General features: G+C 43.7%; 1 protein-coding gene across 2 annotated transcripts in view; it reads left to right on the top strand.

The window, feature by feature from the left end:
• Nucleotides 1-2,170: 2,170 nt before the first annotated feature.
• The window catches only part of GRHL1 (grainyhead like transcription factor 1), a 51,031-nt gene continuing 31,089 nt past the window's right edge, over nucleotides 2,171-22,112 (top strand). For both annotated transcript variants that reach the window (XM_030921791.1, XM_030921792.1), the window contains exons 1-8: nucleotides 2,171-2,352; nucleotides 5,715-5,901; nucleotides 10,166-10,236; nucleotides 12,422-12,812; nucleotides 13,850-13,926; nucleotides 15,296-15,452; nucleotides 15,645-15,756; nucleotides 16,704-16,798. In XM_030921791.1, the coding sequence (XP_030777651.1) occupies nucleotides 2,333-2,352; nucleotides 5,715-5,901; nucleotides 10,166-10,236; nucleotides 12,422-12,812; nucleotides 13,850-13,926; nucleotides 15,296-15,452; nucleotides 15,645-15,756; nucleotides 16,704-16,798 (1,110 nt within the window). In that variant the 5' untranslated portion in view covers nucleotides 2,171-2,332. The remainder of the gene's footprint in view (nucleotides 2,353-5,714; nucleotides 5,902-10,165; nucleotides 10,237-12,421; nucleotides 12,813-13,849; nucleotides 13,927-15,295; nucleotides 15,453-15,644; nucleotides 15,757-16,703; nucleotides 16,799-22,112) is intronic.

Below are 22,112 nucleotides of genomic sequence, written 5' to 3' on the forward strand. Positions count from 1 at the left end.
CGAGGCAGGAGAATTGCTTGAACCCAGGAGGCGGAGGTTGCAGTGAGCTGAGATCACGGCAGTGCACTGCGGCCTGGGCAACAGAGGGAGATTGCGCCAGAGAGAGAGAAAGAGAGAGAGAGAGAGAGAGAAGAAAATAATAATAATCGATTTAAACAGGAAACTAGTGATAAGAGCAAACAACAGGCTGCATGTATCCAGTGCTGGGATCGGGGTCAGAGGACAGAAACTGCGAAGGGCGGCCTCAAATGAGGCTGCCGATTCGGGTCCCTGAAGGCCTAGGACCAGGGCACAGAGGAGGGGGCTGCTGGCTGCAGGAGGGCCCTGTGACCTCACGCTGCTCCTCACTTCACCTCCTTCCCTTGGCTTCCGACCTTGGTGTCCCCGTCTTCTGTCTCCTCCACTGGCTATTCTTCCCAGCCTTTCTGTGTCGGAGGTTCCTGGATCCAGCATGGGTCCCATCCTCTTTCCTCCCTGCCTTCTCATGGTTTTAAATGGCCTCTAGATGTGGGCGGCGCCCAGATGTGAGCTTCAGCCCAGACTTCTCCCCTGCACTCCAGCCTGGTACTCAGGAGCCCACCTGATACATGGATTTGGATCTCCCATACATCTTGAGCTTAGCACGTCCAAAATGGACTCTTGTTCTCCCCCAGATCTTCTATGCCCTAGGTCTTTCGTATCCCAGGGGATGGCAAATCATTCCTCCAGTTACCCAGCTGGAAACCCTGTAGTCATCCTTGATTCCCTCCTCCTCTCACACCCCATATCCAATTTTCAGACAATCCTGTTGGCCCCACCTTCAAAGCATATCCAGAAGTCGGCCACTTCCCACCACCTCACTCTATCATGGCAGTGGCCTCCTACCTGGTCCCCATCACGCAGCAGCAAAGAACTATTTTAAAATGTGAGATCCTGTCACTTCCCCGCTCCAAGCCCCTCCAATGCGTCCCCACCTCGCCCAGAGAAAAGCCACAGTCCTTACGGAAGCCGGCAAGGCCCTGCTCAATCCGCTCCCCTGCGACCACTATCTCTGACCGCAGCTCCCGGCTCCCTGTGTCCCTCCAGCCACCCGGGTCCCCTCACGGGTCACTGAACACACCAGGGTCCCTGCCTCAGGCACAGTCCCACCTTCGTGGCCCCTCATCTCCTTCAAGCCTGGCTCCTCCCCGCCTCCCCAGGGCCTGCCTGCTTTACCTTTCAACCAGCCACACCATTTACTTATTTTTGTATTGCCCGTTACCCCAACTAGGAAGGCGAGGAGTTGTGTCTGTTCTATTGACTGCCCTGTCCCCGGCGTCTGGGGCCGCGCCTGCCCTAGTGTCAGGTCCGACGCTGGGCATGTGGGGACTCAGTGGGCAGACCCTGGGAAAGACGGCAGCTCGGGAAGGACAAGTGGGGGCTGTCGCAGTGGAGTGGTACCCGGGGCCGGCCCGGGGCGCGCGACTGTACGGGCAGCGTGGGGCGGCCGCGCGGGGAAGTGGCGCCCGGGAGGCTGCGGGGCAGAGACATCGCGGAGCCCCAGGGCCTGCCGCCGAGGGGACCGCGGGAGCCGCGAGGGCAAGAAATGCTAAAAGCGCGCGGCCGCGGTGGGCCAGGAGAAGGGACATTCCGGAGACGGCTCTCGGGGGAAGCCACGGGACCCGGGTGTGACAGCCTGCGAGAACCGAGAGGTGAGACGCGCAACCGGGGAGCACAGGGACTGGCAGAGGCGCCCCGGCCGGGCGAGCGCAGTGGCACCGCGGGGCGCTGGGGCCGGAACAGTGGGCAACGTGGGCACGGGGTGCGGAGGCCTGAGTGAGCGAAGGAGGCGGCTCCACGGCCCGCGCTCGTCGCGGAGGGGATGGCCGGGGACGCCGGGGGCGGCGGCCGGGCGCGAGCGGGGGCGCTCTCGGTGTGCGCGGAGGTCGGCGGGTGAGCGCCGCAGCCGCCGCGCTCCCTCTCCAGTCAGGGCAGGCGCGTAAGACCGCAAGCCGGGCGCGCAGTCCCGGGCGCAACCTCGCGGAACGCGCGGCCCTTGCCCCCAGCCCGCGCCGCTCGACCCCGTCAGCCCCGCCCCAGCGCCCCCTCGCTGGCCTCCAATCAGGAGGCGCGGCTGGCCTCCCAGCCCCGAGGCCCCACCCCCAGCCGGCGCATCGCCAGCCAATGAGCGGCCGAGCCCGGCGCCCAGTGCGCGCAGCCCGCGCGGAGCCGGCTCAGAGCGAGAAAAGCTAACCCAACCCGTCGGGGCCGCCGCTCCGGACCCGCAGCCACCGCCGCCTCCTCCCCCCGGATCGGGTGTACTGTCCCAACCCGAAAGTCCAGTTCTGCGGCCCGGCAGCGGCGAGCGGGCGCGATGACACAGGAGTACGACAAGTGAGTGAGGCGCGGGAGTCCGGCCGCCGCGGGGGGGCCGCGCTGAGGGGCCGCACCTGCAGCGAGCGAGCCGGGCGCAGACCCGAGGCCTCGCTGGCGGGCGGGCGCGGGGCGCGGGCCGGGGGCCGCTGTCCACTCCACGCCGCCACGGCCTCTGCCCCTTAGCCCTGCCCGGCTCTTTGTTCGGTCGGAGCCTCGGGAGGAGAGACCCCGTCCTCGGGGAAACTCGACACCGGAGGGGCCGCCCTCCTCCCCTCCTCCCCGGCCAGGTGGGGCCCACTCGGGCGCGCACCTTGGGCTCGGGGTCCCCGGCGCGGTAGGGTGCGGCGCGAGGTCGGGGCGCCGCCAACGCCCCCGGGCCTCCCCGCCCCAGTCTCCTGCCCGGTCGGCCTCAGGACCCCGCTGGGGAGCTCGCCGCGTCGGGACAGGTGGACTTCTCCAGGTAATCTGTGGTCTCAGGCTCGTCACTCGACGACCTGCTGGAACTTCCAAAACAGAAATGTAGGGGAAGGTTGAAGTGCCCCGATGTCCGGGCGTTTACTTTTCACTGGCTGGCGGTATGAGTGGGAAAACGGCTGTAGGAGTTATTTTGCCACTTGTATCATTGATGGTAATTACAGATTACCGTATTTTTAGTGCTTGAGAGAATCAGGAGGATGAAACTTTGAAATCCGGGTGTTAAATGAGAAAGTACTGTACAAGCTAATATGCATTTTAGAGTTTGTGATTTAAAAGCATATTTCGACAAATGTAAGGTGGTAATGTAATAAAGCATGGGGGATTAACTGGGCGAGGGATATTTCTGTATTTGCAGCTTTTCTGAAAATATAAAATTGTTCTAAAATTTTAAAAAACTTACTAAAGGAAAAAAAAAGGGAAATCGCACCAAGTCAGTCAGTATATTTCAGATCAGTAAGTTTAAGGCAGACAGGTTCCCCTGCCAGTTTCTTCGTTATTTGTGAAGGATCGGTTTTTGTCAGTGTGTTCTTTTTCTGGATGAGATAGATATTTTGTATGCAGTATCTTAAATGGATTACTCTTGTGTTGTAGAATATGCAGTTAAATTATTGCCTGAAACATATTTCAGAAGTCTGAGAGATCGCTGACGCAGGGTTTAAGGCTCACCTGAAAGTGATGATGAGCCTTCAGCGACTGAAGCCTCCCTCCTGACTGTCATGAGGAAGTAGACAAAGGCAACTGGTTTTGTGTTTATTTCTTGACGTATGGTTTAGATAAGGCAAAATTTCCAAAGCTAACATTTTGGCCTTAGGCAGGCTTTGGAAATATGAAACAGCTTCAGGGTGATTCCAAACATAAAGCCATTTCTCTATTTTCTATTGCTTGTACAAATTTGGGATGTGGGTGGGAGAAGAAGGAAGTTGAAAACTAGCATTAAGGGAATTGAACAGCCAAGTGCTGTCATAGTCTTCTGGAGGTAGCTATTACGCTATTAATTATAGCTTAGCAATACACCAGTAAATCAGTCCATGGCACCACCCCGTTCAGTAGCTGTTGTACTCTGGTACTGATGGCTCAGGGAATGCCACTTTGTATATTCTTTATTTTCTTTTTTTTTTTTTTTTTTTTTTGAGACGGAGTCTCGCTCTGCCGCCCAGGCTGGAGTGCAGTGGCCGGATCTCAGCTCACTGCAAGCTCCGCCTCCCAGGTTCACGCCATTCTCCTGCCTCAGCCTCCCGAGTAGCTGGGACTACAGGCGCCCACCACCTCGCCCGGCTAATTTTTTTGTATTTTTTAGTAGAGACGGGGTTTCACCGTGTTAGCCAGGATGGTCTCGATCTCCTGACCTCGTGATCCGCCCGTCTCGGCCTCCCAAAGTGCTGGGATTACAGGCTTGAGCCACCGCGCCCGGCCTCTTTATTTTCTTAAAAGTTGAGATTTGTGTAAGCAATCTCCATTTTTAGACAAATGATCTGCTCGCTTTGAACAGCCTTTTATGTTTGTTTTGTGTTAAAATAGTATACCATCTCAAGACTTCCTTACCAAATGTAAGATTTATGCCATGAGTGAGTAAAAACATTGGCTTTCAAGTAACACTTCATTTTGACTGAGGATACATTGTTGGATTTTTTTCCCCCTTTTTTGAAGATGTTCTCCTTTTTCTAAATCTATCTGTTTTTAAAGGCCTTGGGTGATTCCCAAACCCTAACCTTTGTTGATTACTTGAAAAGATAATCAGTCTTTCTACATTCACTTTTAACATAGGTAGGTCACCTTTAGGCCATTTACATATTTCATTTGTGTGTTGCAATGAGAGCTAGTCCTTCAATTCGCTTGTTAGAATAGTAATAATTCAGAGGAGTTCCAGACATTTAAAATTTATTTGTCTCCTTGAAAATAAACTGCTTTGTTTTGCTAGAGTCAGTGTTCCATTTTTTCTCTTTATTGACTTATTAAATAGTACCAACTGAACAGTTGTTGAGACTGTTTACATTTCAGGTTTTTGGAATTAGTAATGTTTGCTTTAATCTTTTAAATTAAATCTTCTATAAGGTTTCACTAAGATCGCCATTGATTTTTTTGGATTTTTCCCACCAAACTACAGTGTTAAAATGAAACAGTTCTTGTGCAGTGTGGAAAACTAGTAAAGACTTTTTAAAAGCCAGATTTTCCCACCTATTTTTTTTTTTTAATCTTTTTGTTCAGTGGCTTCATTTATTGTTGGAGATTCTTAAGTGTTTATCTCTAAGATAAACAGTTAACTCCCATGCCAGAAAATTATGCCTCTTTATTGATTTACAGTCCCCTTTGGCCACATTCCATGCTCAATCTGCTGGTAATCAGTAGAATATTCTGGCTTTCTCATATACCCCCAAGGATTGCGTGAAGTATCCCTTTTTCTTTCTGCTGCTTCTCCCCTCCCATGTTCAGGTAGGAATTTTTAAGGCATGGCAACCACAGTGGAGAGAGGGAATAACGTAGCAGTGTAATGAACGGCACATGCTCTTCTCAAGAGGGGACAGTCCTGATTGTTGTTGGAAGAGAACAGATACTCTCTTTTCCTTACTGTGTCCTCCTGTTTGTTTATGGAAAGTATTTGAATAGCGTGGCATTTTCTCAGGGATGGTTTTGTTTTGCTTTTTTGCCAAATTGTGTATCCTGAGTTCCACGTGTAAGTGAACTGCCAGTTCTCTGGCTGCTTAGACACTTTATGTCTTACTGTGGGACCCATTGGTCTGCACTAAATGTGGTTTGTCTTCTGGTCTTGTCTTAATTTGACTTCCTAGGGTCATTGATGAAACAGTAAGCTGTTTTATAGGAATGTCAAGGAATTGGTAGCTTATGATGCCTTGCAGTAGAAAATTATGTGTTTTTTTGTTTTTGTTTTTTTAATTTCTCTGAAGCAAACGGCCAGTGTTGGTTCTTCAGAATGAAGCACTTTATCCACAGCGGCGGTCCTACACTAGTGAGGATGAGGCCTGGAAATCCTTCCTGGAAAACCCTCTCACTGCAGCGACCAAAGCGATGATGAGCATCAATGGAGACGAAGACAGCGCTGCTGCGCTGGGCCTGCTCTATGACTACTACAAGGTGGGTTTGCCTGCCTTTAAAACCCTTAACAGCAGTCTCCAATACACTTGATTCAGCAGCATATAAAACAGTCATTTGCTGGTAGAATGCCATGCAAGTTGCTTCTGTACTGACTATAAATAGTTTAATGAGTACTTTGACTTACTGTAGTTCAAAGCTAAAAATCTGTGATTGTAGAATCAAAGGGTTGTTTTTAAAACATGCAAAGCAGTCAGCTGCTGTGGCTGTATCCAGAAGGTGAAACCACCATAAAAGAGGATGCTAGATGTGCCTTCTTGGGTTTGAGCATCTCACTGAAGGTGGTTCTTAGTGCCATGGAAAGTGGGCAGGGCTCATTTACCTTTCACCTTTATTCCTGTGTAGTCAGGATGATTTCCTTTCCCGAAATGATACTACAGAGCCTTTGAAACCATATTCTCTAGTCTAGGGCTGTCTAGTTCCAAGATCAGGATATGTTTTGTTGCTTGTTTCTAGAGATTTGGAGTAGTCTTATAATCTATACTCTGCATGGAATTTTACATGGTTTTCATTATCTGGAAATGACACTACTGATCTGTGTCATCATCATCATTGTCCTGATAACACTAGCTGTCACTGTTATGCTAGACATGTTACCAGCCTGTGTGCGACTTCTCACTCAGAGGTCATAGCTAGGATGTGTGCATCTGGGGCCCTAGTCTGGTTCATGGCCGAGGCCACTGTCTTTCTAATGCAGGGTGCATACCGCTTTTCTTCTGGGTTCACCTCTCCATTCTTCCTTCTGACCAGGAACACACATTTGGGGGTGGCTATGTCTTTAGGGTGCTACTTAAAACAGCAGACTACGTTGAAGCACAGCTTTGCCATGGGGCCTTTGTCTCATTGTCACTCTGTGTGACTAACTTGTGTAATCATTGTGTTGTCATCAGTACCTGTATGAAAACAGGATCTGTTTGGGATTACCAGAAGCTTCTGAATGACAAGCATCTTCTCATGAATGTAGTGTATATTTTTTAGTTTATTTTTGCTATATTTTTTTTTTAAAAACTTTCAAACCTACATAAAACTTAAGAGGATAATTAATTCCTGAATACCTTTACCCAGAATCGTCAGTTGCTGGCCATTGGCTACATTCTGGCACTGTATTCTTTCCTTAATATAAGAAATACAGAGGTGAAAAAAGCCTAGAAGATAGTTTTATTCTTAAAATTAGGGTGATTAGCCTGAGCAACATGATGAGACCCTGTCTCTACCCAAAAATACTTACATACATACATACATACATACATACATACATACATACAGAAATTCGCTGGTTAATACATGCATGCCTGTAGTCTCAGCTATTTAGGAGGCTGAGGTGGGAGGATCACTTAAGCCTGGGAGTTGGAGGCTACAGTGAGCTGAGATCATGCCATATCCCTACACTCCAGCCTGGGTGACAGAGACAGACCCTATCTCAAAAAAAAAAAAAAAATAGGGTAATTATTTCCTAGTATGAGGCCATGTGTCTAACTAAGTTGGGGCTGGGGATTGAGGTAAGCTCTTTTTTCTTTGAATATGAACAGAAACTTGTGTAATCACTAATGATGCTAGAAGAAACCCTTACCAGGGAAACATAGCCATGAAGAGTTCCTTTGAAGTGGAAATTATTATATATCTGTTCTTATAGCTTGTTTTATTGACTTATTATAAATTAAGTTCCTAAAACATTTATTATGAAGTTACACATTTTTAACTGAAACTTTTGAGAATGGGAGAAACTTGTTGGTACAAGTTTCGTGCCAGAAAGACCAGTGTAATAACACTAGGTATACTACTCCTGTGTCTCATAAGCAAATAAATCCTCACGTCTGTCTGTGAAGGGTGACAATTTTAGTGGTATTTATTTGTCAGACTTCTTGTGATAAGTATAAATTTATTTTCTCTTCTTCTTCTTTTTAATTTTTCATTTGGTATTATTATTTTTTTTTATTATTATACTTTAAGTTCTAGGGTACATGTGCATAACGTGCAGGTTTGTTACATATGTATATTTGTGCCATGTTGGTGTGCTGCACCCATCAACTCGTCAGCACCCATCAATTCATCATTTATATCATGTATAACTCCCCAGTGCAATCCCTCCCCCCTCCCCCCTCCCCATGATAGGCCCCAGTGTGTGATGTTCCCCTTCCCAAGTCCAAGTGATCTCATTGTTCAGTTCCCACCTATGAGTGAGAACATGCGGTGTTTGGTTTTCTCTTCTTGTGATAGTTTGCTAAGAAAGATGGTTTCCAGCTGCATCCATGTCCCTACAAAGGACGCAAACTCATCCTTTTTTATGGCTGCATAGTATTCCATGGTGTATATGTGCCACATTTTCTTAATCCAGTCTGTCATTGATGGACATTTGGGTTGATTCCAAGTCTTTGCTATTGTGAATAGTGCTGCAATAAACATACGTGTGCACATTTGGTATTATTATTATTTTTAGCAGCAGAGTCTCACTCTTACCCAGGCTGGAGTGTAGTGGTGCAGTCATAGCTCGCTGCAACCTCAACCTCCTGGGGTTGAGTGATTCTCCTGCCTCAGCTTCTTGAGTAACTAGGACTACAGGTCATGCCTGGGTAATTTTAAAATTTTTTGTAGAGACGGAGTCTCACTATGTTGCCCAGGCTGGTCTCAAATTCCTGGCCTCAGGTAATCTTCCTGCCTTAGCCTCCCAAAGTATTAGGATTACAGATGTGAGCCACTGTGCCTGGCCTATTTTCTTTTTTAAATAAACTGAATTGTTTGTTTCAGGTCTTTGGTTGTAAGCATCAGTCATTATTACATAATAATTTTGATAAAGCTTGAAAAGCATATTGTTAATAGATGAAGCAGTGTTTTTTTTGTTTTTTGTTTTTTTTGTTTTTTAATTTTTATTTTATTTTTTATATAGAGTCTCGCTCTGTCGCCCAGGCTGGAGTACAGTGGCACAATCTCAACTCACTGCAACCTCTGCCTCCTGGGTTCAAGCGATTCTCTTGCCTCAGCCTCCTGCCTACAGGAGGCTGTAGCTGGGACTACAGGCGTGCGCCACCACGCCCGGCTAATTTTTTGTATTTTTAGTAGAGACGGGGTTTCACCGTGTTGGCCAGGATGGTCTTGATCTCTTGACCTCGTCATCCACCCGCCTCGGCCTCCCAAAGTGCTGGGATTACATGTGTGAGCCACCGCGCCCGGCCAGCAGTGTTTTGTCTTTAATGGTGAAAACAAGGATGCAGGAATAGAATTTTCACGCTGAAAGCCATTTTTAAGCACCGTAGCCATTTTGGAGCGTGCAGTGGTGTAAAATCTCAGTTGAGTTATTTCTACAGGACACTCACTAACGTTTGCCTACTTTTCACTTCCCTTGCAAAGAAAAGAACCAAAAAAGGAATAGAACACTGAGTTAGACTTGTCCTTTGGGTGATGGACGTATGAATCCCAGCATATCTAAAGACAGTGATCACATGAAGCCCTCATTTGGATCTTAGGAGAAATGAATGGTTAACATGGCTGTTCCTTCTGCTTTTGCATTTGATCTGAATGGAGAGTAGTAGGAAAGAGCCCTGAGAAAGTTGGAAGAGCTCTGTTGTGTTTTCATTAGCTTCTTCTCTAATGTTGTGTAGATAAACCAGTAAAACCAGGGCAGAGGTATTTCTTTTTTTCTTTTTTTTTTTTGAGTCAGGAAGGGTCTTGCTCTGTCGCCCAGGCCGGAGTGCAGTGGCGCAATCTCTGCTCTCTGTAACCTCTGCCCCCGGGTTGAAGCGATCTCCTCACCACAGTCTCTCTTGTGTAGCTGAGACTATAGGCACATGCCACCACGCCTGGTTGATTTTTAATTTTTTTTTTGTAGAAATGAGTTTCACTATATTACCCAGGCTGGTCTCAAACTCCTGGGCTCAAACAGTCCTCCCACCTTGGTCTCCCGAAGTGGCTGGGATTACAGACATGAGCCACAAGCTTCGGCCAGTGGAAGTATTTCTTTTAAGAGATGAGACCCAAACTCCATGACAGAATAAATGTATCATGCCCTGAGTTTATTTGGCAACTCAATAACAGTTACTTTTTACATATCAACCAGATGGGTGACTAGATTTTAAGCTCATTGAGGGCAGATACTGTCTTTTTCTTTGTGTGTCCCCATAGCCTGGTGTTTGTTAGGCAACCAGTAGATAAATGAATGATTGAATTTACTGAAAAATAAAAGGCTATATCTTTGGGTAATCTGCACTTCACTGGATAAGAGCTAAATTCTTTTCATGTGTGCTAATATCAGGTCCCAAGAGAGAGAAGGTCATCAACAGCAAAGCCAGAGGTGGAGCACCCTGAACCAGATCACAGCAAAAGGTAACATTCAGTGCATAACAGCGTAAAGAGTGCAGGGGGAAATGCCACGTTTCTGTAACAGCAAAATGGGAGTTTGTTTGAATGAACAACCACTAGTGGAAGAGATAGGTAAGCTGGACGCTTATTATCTAAATTCAGATTTCATCACTGATTTGCCTCTGTTGCTCTGAAAAGTTCCTTTTTTCTTTGGGCACAGTAGTTGCCTTTTCTAGAATGAAAGCACTAACTTTCTCCTCCTCCAAAGGGTTAGTTTTAGTAATAACTTAAGTATTTGCTTATTTGTTTTTGAAGTTTTCTTTAGAAGATGTGGCAGTGGTCCATTAAAAAAATTAAGTACCAATTGACTCTTAACAGCTGCCTAAGTAAAATTGAATAAAGCAAGTTAAATTGTATTCAAATTCCTGTTGAAATTATTTGTGAAATATTTTAGATTAAAACTTTCAGAAAATTTAATTAATGCTTGTCTTTATAGCCATGAAAAACTTTAAAAAGACACCTTTTAAATTGCCCTGTGTTTTATTATCAATCAAGGAATAAAACATATTTAAAGGAAGAATGATCATCACCCAGTATCCCATTATCCTGATGATTGCTTTATTCATTGTTTTGGTGTGCATGCAAATTTTATGTGGCTGTGGTTTTGTTCACAGATAGGATTTGGTGGTATACTTTCTTCTACTTAGTTTGTTTCATAAACATTTTCTCTGTGTTTTAATCTTCATAGTTATCCTTTGGAAGAGGACTTGTGGCTTTACTTTTCATTATGGGCGTTTTCAAACATAATAAAAATAGAGAAATAGTATAAGCCCACATGTATCCATGACCAGCTTCAACAGTTATCAACACAATTCCTCGTTAGATGTATTCTTCCGTCTTCTTCAACTTTGAGATTAATTCATGTTTTTATTTTATTTATTTTTGCTGGAACGTTCTGAAGCAAACTCTAAATATCCTTATAATTGCCGCTATACCTAGTTTTCACTATTTTGAAGCCTTAAGGAACAACTTTCTAGATTTTTTTTCTGTTTTAGGATAAATTCCTGAGAGTGAATTTATGGTTCAGGGTTCAAACAGTTGTATTGATCTCGAAATGTACAGAATTCCCAATTTGCCTGTTTCTTAAAGCTTCAGGCTATATGATTTCTGGGGGCTTTGAAAACTCATCCATTTTACCCACTGGAAATCATCTTGTATTGCTCAAATTATTTATCAAACCAAAATTGAATTTTATAAAAAGCAGATGTATCTACTGATATAACATAACAATAGGTTTTCTTGGGTGAAAGAGAAATCCAGGCCGGGTGCGGTGGCTCACGCCTGTAATCCCAGCACTTTGGGAGGCTGAGGCAGGTGGATCACCTTAGGTCAGGAGTTCGAGACCAGCCTGGCCAACATGGTGAAACCTAGTCTCTACTAAAAATACAAAAATGAGCCAAATGTGGTGACACGTGCCTGTAATCCCAGCTACTTGGGAGGCTGAGGCAGGAGAATCGGTTGAACCCGGGAGGTGGAGGTTGTAGTGAGCCAAAATCATGCCATTGCATACCAGCCTGGGCCACAAGGGCAAGACTCTGTCTCAAAAAAAAAGAAAAAAAAGAAGGAGAAAGCCAAATATCATAGGTGGTTGGAAAAGTGGTGACCAAGTAATAATGGCTCATACTTCTTGAAGACTGTGTGTCAGGCATTATTATACACGTTTTAGTGTATCATCTCATCTCAACCTGATGAGAATGCATGCCATTATTGTCCCCATTTTACAGGTGAGGATTCAGTTACTAAAAGATGAAATAGCTTGCTCAGGTGACACAGAACTTGAACCCAGGCAGTTTGACCCTGGTGTCTATGCTGTAACCCCAGTTGATCAGATCACATAGCTTCAGGTTTCTAGTAAAACATAGTAATTTTTTTTTTAGGATTATGGAAAGTAAAGCTTGTTAGAGGAGAGCTCTGAGTACTTAGTATTTCAAATGAAATTTTACTTAATATGTTTCGATTTTATTTGAACGATAACCAGAAAGCCTTTTCCCCTTTACCTAGTAATGGGTAGTTTCAATGTTTTCTGTTTATTCCCTGTCAAGTGTATTGTTATTGCACAGGACCCAACAGCCCAGTGCCATTAGGAAAATAAAAATTGTCAAAGAACTACATTAACATCAAGTTTGAAAGCAGTTTTCTTTTCTTAAAGAAACAGCATACCAATCGTGACAGAGCAGCCCCTCATTTCTGCTGGAGAAAACAGAGTGCAAGTACTGAAAAATGTGCCGTTTAACATTGTCCTTCCCCATGGCAACCAGCTGGGCATTGATAAGAGAGGCCATCTGACAGCTCCAGATACGACAGTCACTGTCTCCATAGCAACGATGCCTACCCACTCCATCAAGACAGAAACCCAGCCACATGGCTTTGCTGTGGGAATCCCCCCAGCAGTGTATCATCCTGAGCCCACTGAGCGGGTGGTGGTTTTCGATCGGAATCTCAGTACTGACCAGTTCAGCTCTGGTGCTCAAGCCCCAAATGCTCAAAGGCGAACTCCAGACTCGACCTTCTCAGAGACCTTCAAGGAAGGCGTTCAGGAGGTACAGGAAACAAACATCTTCCTAAGACGCCTGTGTGTTTGTATAAGTATTGGGTTCCACCTTTTCCTTGTTATGTAAGCGTGAAACTCGGCCTGAAATGAATGGATTAGGAATAAAAGATTTTTTTTTTTTTTTTTTTAAGAGAAAAGGCCCATGGGTATAATTTGGAAGCTAAACCTATAAAACCAGAAGTTGTTATCAAGGGTGCATGGCTAATCTTACCAGCAGCTGAGTTAACAATTATGATTTCAGCTAAGTGATTTGCTGGAGAAAGAGAAAGAGAACCCCATACATAATCTTCTGTTGACCACAGGTAGATTCTCATAGTCTGTTTTTAGCACTTCTCCCAGCACCAAAAAGCTCCCTGGAACTGGTCTTTATATAAAATGAGTTATTATGTCTTTGCTTGATGTTTCTTGGTTGGCAATATAGTCAGGGAGAGCACAAATGCATTGTGTGAAGTTTACAAATTAATTCCAAATAGTTCTGGGGGTTCTATGGTGATGAATACCTCACTCAGCTAAAAGTTAGGGACTGAAGGTGTTAGAAACCATACTTAATGACTCGGTGAGGTAAAGAGCATCCATCTCTGCATGTGGAGTTAGGGGCAGAATGTTAGCCTTTCCCGAGAAGATGCACCACATCTCTTCAGCTGTGGTGTGAACTTGATGCTGTGTCTTAACTTGATATAATGATAGGGTGACTCTTTAAAGTCATGACATTTTGGTTGCAGATCCTAATGTTTGAACAGAGTTGGGATGTGTGTGAAAGACAGAAAAGGGGGTCGTGAGTCAGAAGCACTTAGTGGGGATACCTACACAGCTTGTTGTCATTTACTTGAGTGGCATATAAAAGTGGATATTTTCTCTGTTTTAATTTTTTTAATATTTGTAGTTTCAACATTTGTATTCAAAAATAAATATGGAAAGGATAGTGGGTTGCTGTAAGCCACATACTTTTATGCAGTACCAGAGCTTGGTCTTTAGTAACCATGATAACCAGTTAAATAGTTGTGGCTTATCACATTGATATTTCAGGTTTTCTTCCCCTCGGATCTCAGTCTGCGGATGCCTGGCATGAATTCAGAGGACTATGTTTTTGACAGTGTTTCTGGGTAATAGATGTCTTTTAATTTGATTTTTAATTTGCAGCTTTTATAACTTACTCCTTTCACATTAACTTGATAAATCAAAGGTGGCTTTAGCAGGCTTTCCCCTTATCTTACTACTTTTACTGTGGTACAGTCTTGGGTAGAGGACATCTGCTTCAGTGCTTTTAATTTTGAACTCTTTAAACTACGTTTCAAGTTTCCTTAATTCTTGGTGTTGGTGCTTTTTCTTTCTTTTGGTTTCTTTATGTGATGGTAGTAGAATGGAATCTAATAGGAGAGATGACGGGATTAAATTAGGTCTCTGAGGTCCTTTCTGTTGCCAAAAATATATAATTAGGTGAGAATTTAGGAGGAATATCAAGTGATAAAAAAGTGATAAAAGCTTTTTTTTTTTTTTATCAGCCTCACTAACGATAAAATAAATGAAGTCAACTTTTTTCTGAGCTGACAACTTTCTTTTGACCTCACAAAATCGTATCTCACTCTGGCAATATGAATATTTTTCATGTTAATTGGGAACTCATATTTTGTTTTATGTGTTTTTTACATGTGTTATATTTTATGGTTTTAAAGGTGTCTAAGATTTTATGGGAACTAAGACTTCCCTTATAGATCTGCCTGAAGATGCAGGAGTCCCAAACGGAAATGCCTTTAGGGTTTGGGATAAGGGTCAGCTAACTTTTTCTATAAAGAGTCAGAGAGTAAATATTTCAGGCTTTGTGGGCCATACAACCTCTGTGTGTTTTTGCAACTACCCTGGTCTGCTGCTGTGCAAAAGCAGCCATAGGTAATATGTAAACAAATGATGTGGCTATGTGCTAATAAAACTTTAGTTACAAAAATAGATGTAATCTGCTGAGCCGTGGCCTGGGAAGGTTCTTAAATAACTTTAGGGGCACATATGAGTGGTAGTGTTAGGTAATAGGTAATGTCGAGAATTGGGGAGTGCCTGCTATTAAAGACATTTAAATTACAAGTAGAAACAACAAAAAAGTGCTATATAGGCCAAAAGGAATTTAGTCAGAGGAACACCAGCCACCTGTCTGAAACCTCTGCTGGAGAAATACCAGATTGGCAGCATGTCTTGTGAGAAGTTCCTTCCAAAGTCCTTTCCACCTATTAGTATCTTTAATATCTCGAGCCCTCAAACTCAGGATGTCCTGATTGCTAACATCCATCACATCATAGAATTTTTAATCGGCAATAATTTGTACTTCCACATCTGAGAGACTTGAGAATTTTCAGCTGCTGAATACTTTTGTTTCAGATTTTCTTTATCATGAAAAAGATAGCAAACGCTATTTATAATATGATGTATAGCAAACTTCCACGAGAGTAGATTTAGAGACCTGTGACTTTTTTTGTCCTTTAGGAACAACTTTGAATATACCCTAGAAGCTTCAAAATCACTTCGACAGAAGCCGGGAGATAGTACCATGACATACCTGAACAAAGGCCAGTTCTATCCTATCACCTTAAAGGAGGTGAGCAGCAATGAAGGAATCCATCATCCCATCAGCAAAGTTCGAGTAAGTTCTGATCTTAGTCCTGTTCTCTAGGAAAGCTAGTCAGAGTCTAACATTTCTAGGTCTGAAGCAGCTCTGAATGACTGCCTGAAATTGCAGCTTTAAGCCTTCACTGTAAAATATAATATTAAATACATTTTCAAAAACATACTCACCCTTCAATGTCTTTATGTTGTAACGCATTCTCTTTCACAGAGTGTGATCATGGTGGTTTTTGCTGAAGACAAAAGCAGAGAAGATCAGTTAAGGCATTGGAAGTACTGGCACTCCCGGCAGCACACTGCTAAACAAAGATGCATTGACATAGGTAAGCAGCTCAAGAGCCCGCTCTTATTCCCAGAGGTACAGCCATCCAGTTTCTAAATCCAGTTATTTTTGGCAGTGATCAGCTTCCTGCCAAAAGCATTTGAATTTTTATGCCAGCTACTGATCTGTTCTAAACGCTGTCCTCGGCCTCCTGGAACCGGTGCGCTCACCATTCCTCCCATGCAGTAATGGGACATGTGCCCACGTGGTGGCTTTCCACAGGACACTAGGGCCAGAAGCCATGTAGCTGGCTAACCTGAGAATGTCCCCACTTTTCAGTCTGCAATTGCTTTAAGGGGTAATATCTTCTTTAATAGATTCTGATTATTATTTGGACATGATGGAGATAGAGAAAAAAAACAAGTAAAAGAAAATAAGTAAAAAAAGATACTGCTGCTGTGCAGTTGCCTAACATTCTTCCCTAGTCATGTGCTAAACTGTGTAACTAACCTATCTGTGAGCTGTAGTGGCAAACCTGTGCAAATTCGTATTTACTGAAGTAGCGTTACACAGACCTCTATCCTTGCCATGTATGTTATTTTCATGTAAAACCATTGTCTGTATCACAGATGGCTGTTAATATTAGTGTTACTTTTTTCCTTTACCTTTTGTAATGCTCTTGTTGCCTTTTCAGGAGAATGAGAACTCAGTTCTAATCTTGGTTCTACAGAGTAGTTTTGTGACCTTGGGACTGTTATTTAAACTTTTTAGACCTAAATTTCCTAATTGTGACATAATGAGATTGAATTAAATATGTCTGAGCTTGCCTCTATTACAAAAACTCTGTGATTCTTTTTCTTCATATTTTGAACTTCTTCTAACCAAACAAAATGTTAAGTTGTCCATAGGTGATAATGTTAAAAAATAGGTCTTATTTTGAACTGCTGGGATCCCATGTTAAAACTAAAACTCATGAGTTTTCATTTTCTCTTCCCCTGCTTCCTATAGCTGACTATAAAGAAAGCTTCAACACTATCAGTAACATCGAGGAGATTGCGTATAACGCCATTTCCTTCACGTGGGACATCAACGATGAAGCAAAGGTGGGTGGTGAGGTCTGGGCGCCTTATGTCCAGCCGTTTGAGAATGGGAGGAGTTTAATGATTTGACAACTGATTTTTTTTTTCCCACAGTTTTATGTGTTTTCATTCTCAGGTGTTATGAAACTATCCTCTGCCCTTTCTATTCTCCCCTCCTCCAAAACTGTTCATTTTTGTTGCCATCCTTTGCGTGGAGTCCAGTGTGTGTGAAACACCGCGATGAAGTTGCAGTCTGCCACTCCTGCCTGTTCAGCCTTGAGTCTGACTCCCCATTCACTTTGCCTCATTTCCTCATTTGCACAGTGGAGGCGCTTTCTGTCTCCTCCCTCTATTCAAGGAAGTGTAAGGAGTCATGAAACAAAGCCCATCAAACTGTTGGAGTGTCTTTGAGAAAGGCTCTTAAATATAAGTGATTATTAATAGTATTCTGTTTCATATCATCACCTTGTAAATATGATTCCGTGTTAAGATTCTTTTGTCTTGTGCTTTTCCCATTGAAGAATTGCCTCCAATTCAGATGGAGTAACTCTAATTGGCTAGAGTTACTCCATCTGGGTGACTCTAATGAGACTTTTTGTGCCCTTTAAGACAAATTCATCATATTCTTAAGTCCTTTCTGCCTTTCCTCTGCCTTCCCTGTGAGTGTGATCCTTCTCTTCACTCCATTATTAGAGTTCCTGTATTTCTTTCTTTCTTTGGATTGCTTTAAAAACTGGGAACTCAAGAAACTGAATAGAGGCCAGAAGTGGTGCTTCACACCTGTAATCCCAGTACTTTGGGAGGCTGCGGCGGGTGGATCACTTGAGGCCAAGAGTTTGGTGAAACTGGCCAACATGGTGAAACCCTATCTCTTCTAAAACTACAAAAAGTTGCCAGGCGTGGTGGCACACGCCTCTAATCCCAGCTACTCTGGAGATTGAGGCAGGAGAATCTTGAACCCGGGAGGCGGGGGTTACAGTGAGCTGAGATAATGCCACTGCTCTCCAACCTAGGCAACAGAGTGAGACCCTGTCCCAAAAAAAAGAGAAAAAAAAAACTCAATAGAAACATAGGTCGTTTTTCAGACAGTTGTTAACAGAAGGCTGATCTTTAGTTTTCGTTACAATATTAGGTATAGCATTCTCTCAGAGACCTGGTAGAAAGAAGTTATGTTCATCTTCTTGTCCTTTTTAAGTCTCTGTTTTTTACTTTTTCTTTTATGTATTCAATAAGAATTTTAGTAACTTTAAGATACTGTATTAGGCGCTATTAGGGTTTCATTTTATCCTGCCCAAGAACGCTTTTGAAAATCATGTGACTGGGTCTTGAGAGTCACGTTAAGCTTGTATTATAATTGCCCTTCTTTCTTATCATCATCATCATGTCCAAGACAAACATGTGCCTTTCAGATGCAGACTCTAGGCAGTTGGGCCCACCAGGCAGTAAGGAAGCTTAGGCAGTTGTAGCTTTAGATGGGTTTTCCTGCCAACCACCTCAGTCACATACAATTGTCAGGTGGCTGCATAGTCCAGAATTTGTTGCTTGGCTAAGCAATAAATAGATAAACTTTCCATTTTATATAATTGTTGTTACGGTTGTTTTGAAATTAAATATCATAATAGGACTCAGTCCACTGGCTACTAAGAACAGCCTATAAAAAGTGTTGGCCTTGTGCCCCAGGATGCTTTCATTCTTAAAGCAAACTGGAGTGTTACTTGCTATTTGCCATTGGGGCCTCACTGAGAAATTGTGGAGGAGGTGATAAAGAGCCCATAAGTCCTGAGTTCCCTTTTCCAGCTTATCCATGACCTTGGTTTAGTCCCTCAGCTCACTAGCTCAGTCCTTTCCCCTTGATCCCCCAGGAGACTCACAAGGTTAGAGCGGCCAACTCTTCTTTATTGGGTGTTGTCAGGATTAATAAGTGCTTGTCAGAGGCTTGGAGATCTTGGCCGAAAAGCCCAGTGCATGGGCAGGGTGCTTTGTTTGTTTGATGTGTCACTCTTTGGGGTGGGAGTAATGAAAGCCAAGATGACGGGTAGGGATAATGGCTTGTTTTATTCTGAAGGCCTGCAGCGTATTTGTATTAGGAATATTGTTGGGGGAGCGGCTTAAGTAGTCTTAATAGCATTGCTAATTGATGTAGGTAAACTCAGTTTCATTTCCCCTTTCAGACCCCCAGCACTGACGCGATTTTAAGCCTTTGCCTGCCGCCAGAAGGGTGTTGTGCCATTTCTTAATGAGGCTACCGTCTTTTGAAGCTAATATCAGGCAGCAACTTCAAGCGCGTGTTCTAATTAAGTATCGAGGTTTTTTGCTTTCCCTGGCCGACTTGGTGTTTTCTGTTTTTATTCTTAAAGTAATGGGTGCCTCAGGGCAGCAAGAGCGAACAAGTACACATGCAGGATCCTGTATAGTTGGGTTTTTGTTGTTGTTGTTTTTACTATTTTCTGAAAACAAATAGGATACATTTGTTGATTTTTTTAATTTTAAGATTTATACTTGGCACATAATAATTGCACGTATTTATGTGGTATTTGTTAATGTGACTTCCAGTTCTTTCTTCCTCACAAACATAAGGGTTTATTGGAGCTATGTGGCATTTCCTCCCCTCCCCTTTTAGTGATCTCTAACGTACTCTTTTGGCCATGCCAGGATGAGTAAAACTGAAAATCTGGCTCAGTGTCAACATCTGAATCTTACCTGTAGCTTCTGCTTCTCCATTTGGAAATGATGATAGTTTGAGGATGTTTTGGGTTGAATCGTGAATGCTTTGGTTTACATTCCACTTTGGGAAAAACACTGACCCGTCTACACTGGCCCTGTGTGCACTCTGTTCATCACCATAAACACATGTCTACCATTGTCATGGAAACTTTTGGAAGTTTTGGAACTTGTGAAAATTTGTTCCTTTTCCAAGTGGTGGAAGAGAAGGAAGTTGCTTTTTGAGAAGCAGAAATGTCTCAGAAACAGGCCCTTAGTGGGATCTGTCTGTCGTGTAGGTGTATCTCATTCCTTTCATGGTCCTCCCACAAAATTAGATTTGTTTGGGCAGTTAAGAGTCAGAGGTCTCTGGACAGGTTAAAGGCCATCAGGCATTCACATTTCATTGTGAAATAATCAGTTTTCTTCCTGATGCACAGCTGAGATTAGCTGCTTGAGGTAATTGTTGCAGGGAGAAAAAGCAATTGCCTTTGAAGCATTAAAAGATGGAGCTCTGGTAAGATGCTAAAGTTTGGGACTTGTAGGGCAAGGTGAGGGCACTGGTCTCCTGCAGAAGAGAGGCCTATGAGCTGAGGGGAGGGGTGCATACAGTGAGGTGGGAGAAAGATACACACAAACTCAGCTGGATCAACATTTTCTCTGGAGCCAGCGGTGCACCTTTGCAGGAATTCAGAACTGATCCCAGCACTTATCCCAGAGCCTGCCATGGACAAGGCGTGGGCTGGATCTAGGCTCCTGCCACTAGTTCCGCCAGCCAGGTAGATAGTGGCATAAGTTTGTGGGGACAGCCTGAGATCTTATATATGACATCGTGTTTTCTTAGGAAAAATGTTTTTATGCCACTTTAAAAATGAACTTTGGGAATGCAGTTTATAAATTGGGGCTGTTTGTTCTGCAACAATTTCAGTATTTTCTAAACCAAGCGAGTTTAGAATAGGCTGAACTGAATGGGCTGTGCATCTTGGCCTAGAGTGTAATTTCTTGCCTGAGTTGTAAATCTTAAGAGTCTACAACAGCATTGAGATTTGCTGAATGATAAGAAGCAAGGGCCTCTCGAAGCCTGAAGATCTAAAATAAACAGAGGAAAAAGAAGTTAGGGAAAGAGCATTAACTTCTTTGAGTGCCTGTTATATGCTAGGTGCTGTGCTATGCTGCCTCACCTATGTTCATAGTTAGTGGGGCATGGCTGCCTGCCCAGCACCCATAAAAAGCACTCAGTACTCCATGCAATTACGTGCTTGGTGCTTGGTCATCCAAATGAGGTCTTCTGAGGAAGCTAAACTCTAGACCTTGAAATGAATAGAAAACGTTATTGACGGGGAAGATTACTTAAAAATGTAGGTATTATTATTAATAGAACAACTTTATGGACTCACTCATATAAATGAGAGCACCTTTGCTCGTAAGAAATAATTTATGTTGGATTATATTATAATGTTTACGTTGAATGAGTAACAGTTAAGCACGGAAGATAAATTATAAACTAAAAAGCTGCTGTATTGGAATCCAGTGAAAACTGGGCCAGCCAGCTCTGAGGGAGACCTGTGAGCCAGCAGGCACTAAAGAAGGGGATGTCTGGGGCTGTTGTGGGGACACCTTTGGTAGAGTCAGCTACCCAGTATGGCAGATGGGAAAACAGCTGCGGTCAAAGGAAATCGCAGGATTTCTTTGATCATCTGTGCATAGGTATGATCTTCATGAATAGTAAGCACACTGTTAAAGGATATAATGAATCCTGGGAGTACAAAATAAGAGGTTTTTCCAGTGGTAACACCTAAATCCTTACACTGTAAAATGAATTATGTTGTAGTTTTCATTCACACATTTAATTTTAAAAATAGTAACAGCAAGAACTTTCTGCCAGACGTGCGCCAAGCTCCCGCTGGAGTAAGTGACATCAGAGAAGTAGATAGATGTAGAGTCTGACTTGGTTTTACTGTGTTGTGCCTTCCATGGTAAGACACCCTGAAGATTTGGGCATTTCTCCTGAAGTGCTGTGTTTGGAACCTGGTTGCTTTGGAACGTCTTTATCAAACCTTTGGAAGGAAGCTCTTTGTCCCAGTTTGTGAGCAGGTTGCTCGCAGACAGATGGAACTGCGTCTTTTTCTTGATGGCGTGATCTTATCTCTGGGTGTGCCAGAGCCAATTTCAACATACTTTTGTCTCTTCCCAGTTCAGTCCCTGTCCATTTTTTCCCTTCAATGTGGTGTCTCAGTCTGTGGAGAAGGAGAAGGGGCAGTCAGAGACAGGACAAAATCAGAGAGCCTTGTTTCCTGGGGGAAGAAAACCCTGTCAAATCAGAGGACGCTGTGCTTTTACTTTTAATTATGATCTATCAGCTCTAAGAAGGAACTCTGAGGCCTTTGGAAGGGTTGTCCTTCAGAGTCAAATGGTTTATGTCATGGAAAGACTCATGTTACAAAGGAAAGAGGATTAAAGTAGAATTTGGAGCCCAGCTAAGTACCAAGAAGCTTTTCTGTGAGGGAGTCTGTGTTTGGATGGGAAATCAGTATCTCTCTGTTTTGTCTCCTTGTCTCGGCAAGAGCCGATAGAGTTCTTGGTGAGGGATTATTGAGGCTTGTAGAGTCCATTCTGTAAAAGAGGGGTGTAACCATCC

The sequence above is a fragment of the Rhinopithecus roxellana genome, chromosome 17 (assembly GCF_007565055.1).
Source record: "Rhinopithecus roxellana isolate Shanxi Qingling chromosome 17, ASM756505v1, whole genome shotgun sequence".
Lineage (NCBI taxonomy): Eukaryota > Metazoa > Chordata > Mammalia > Primates > Cercopithecidae > Rhinopithecus > Rhinopithecus roxellana.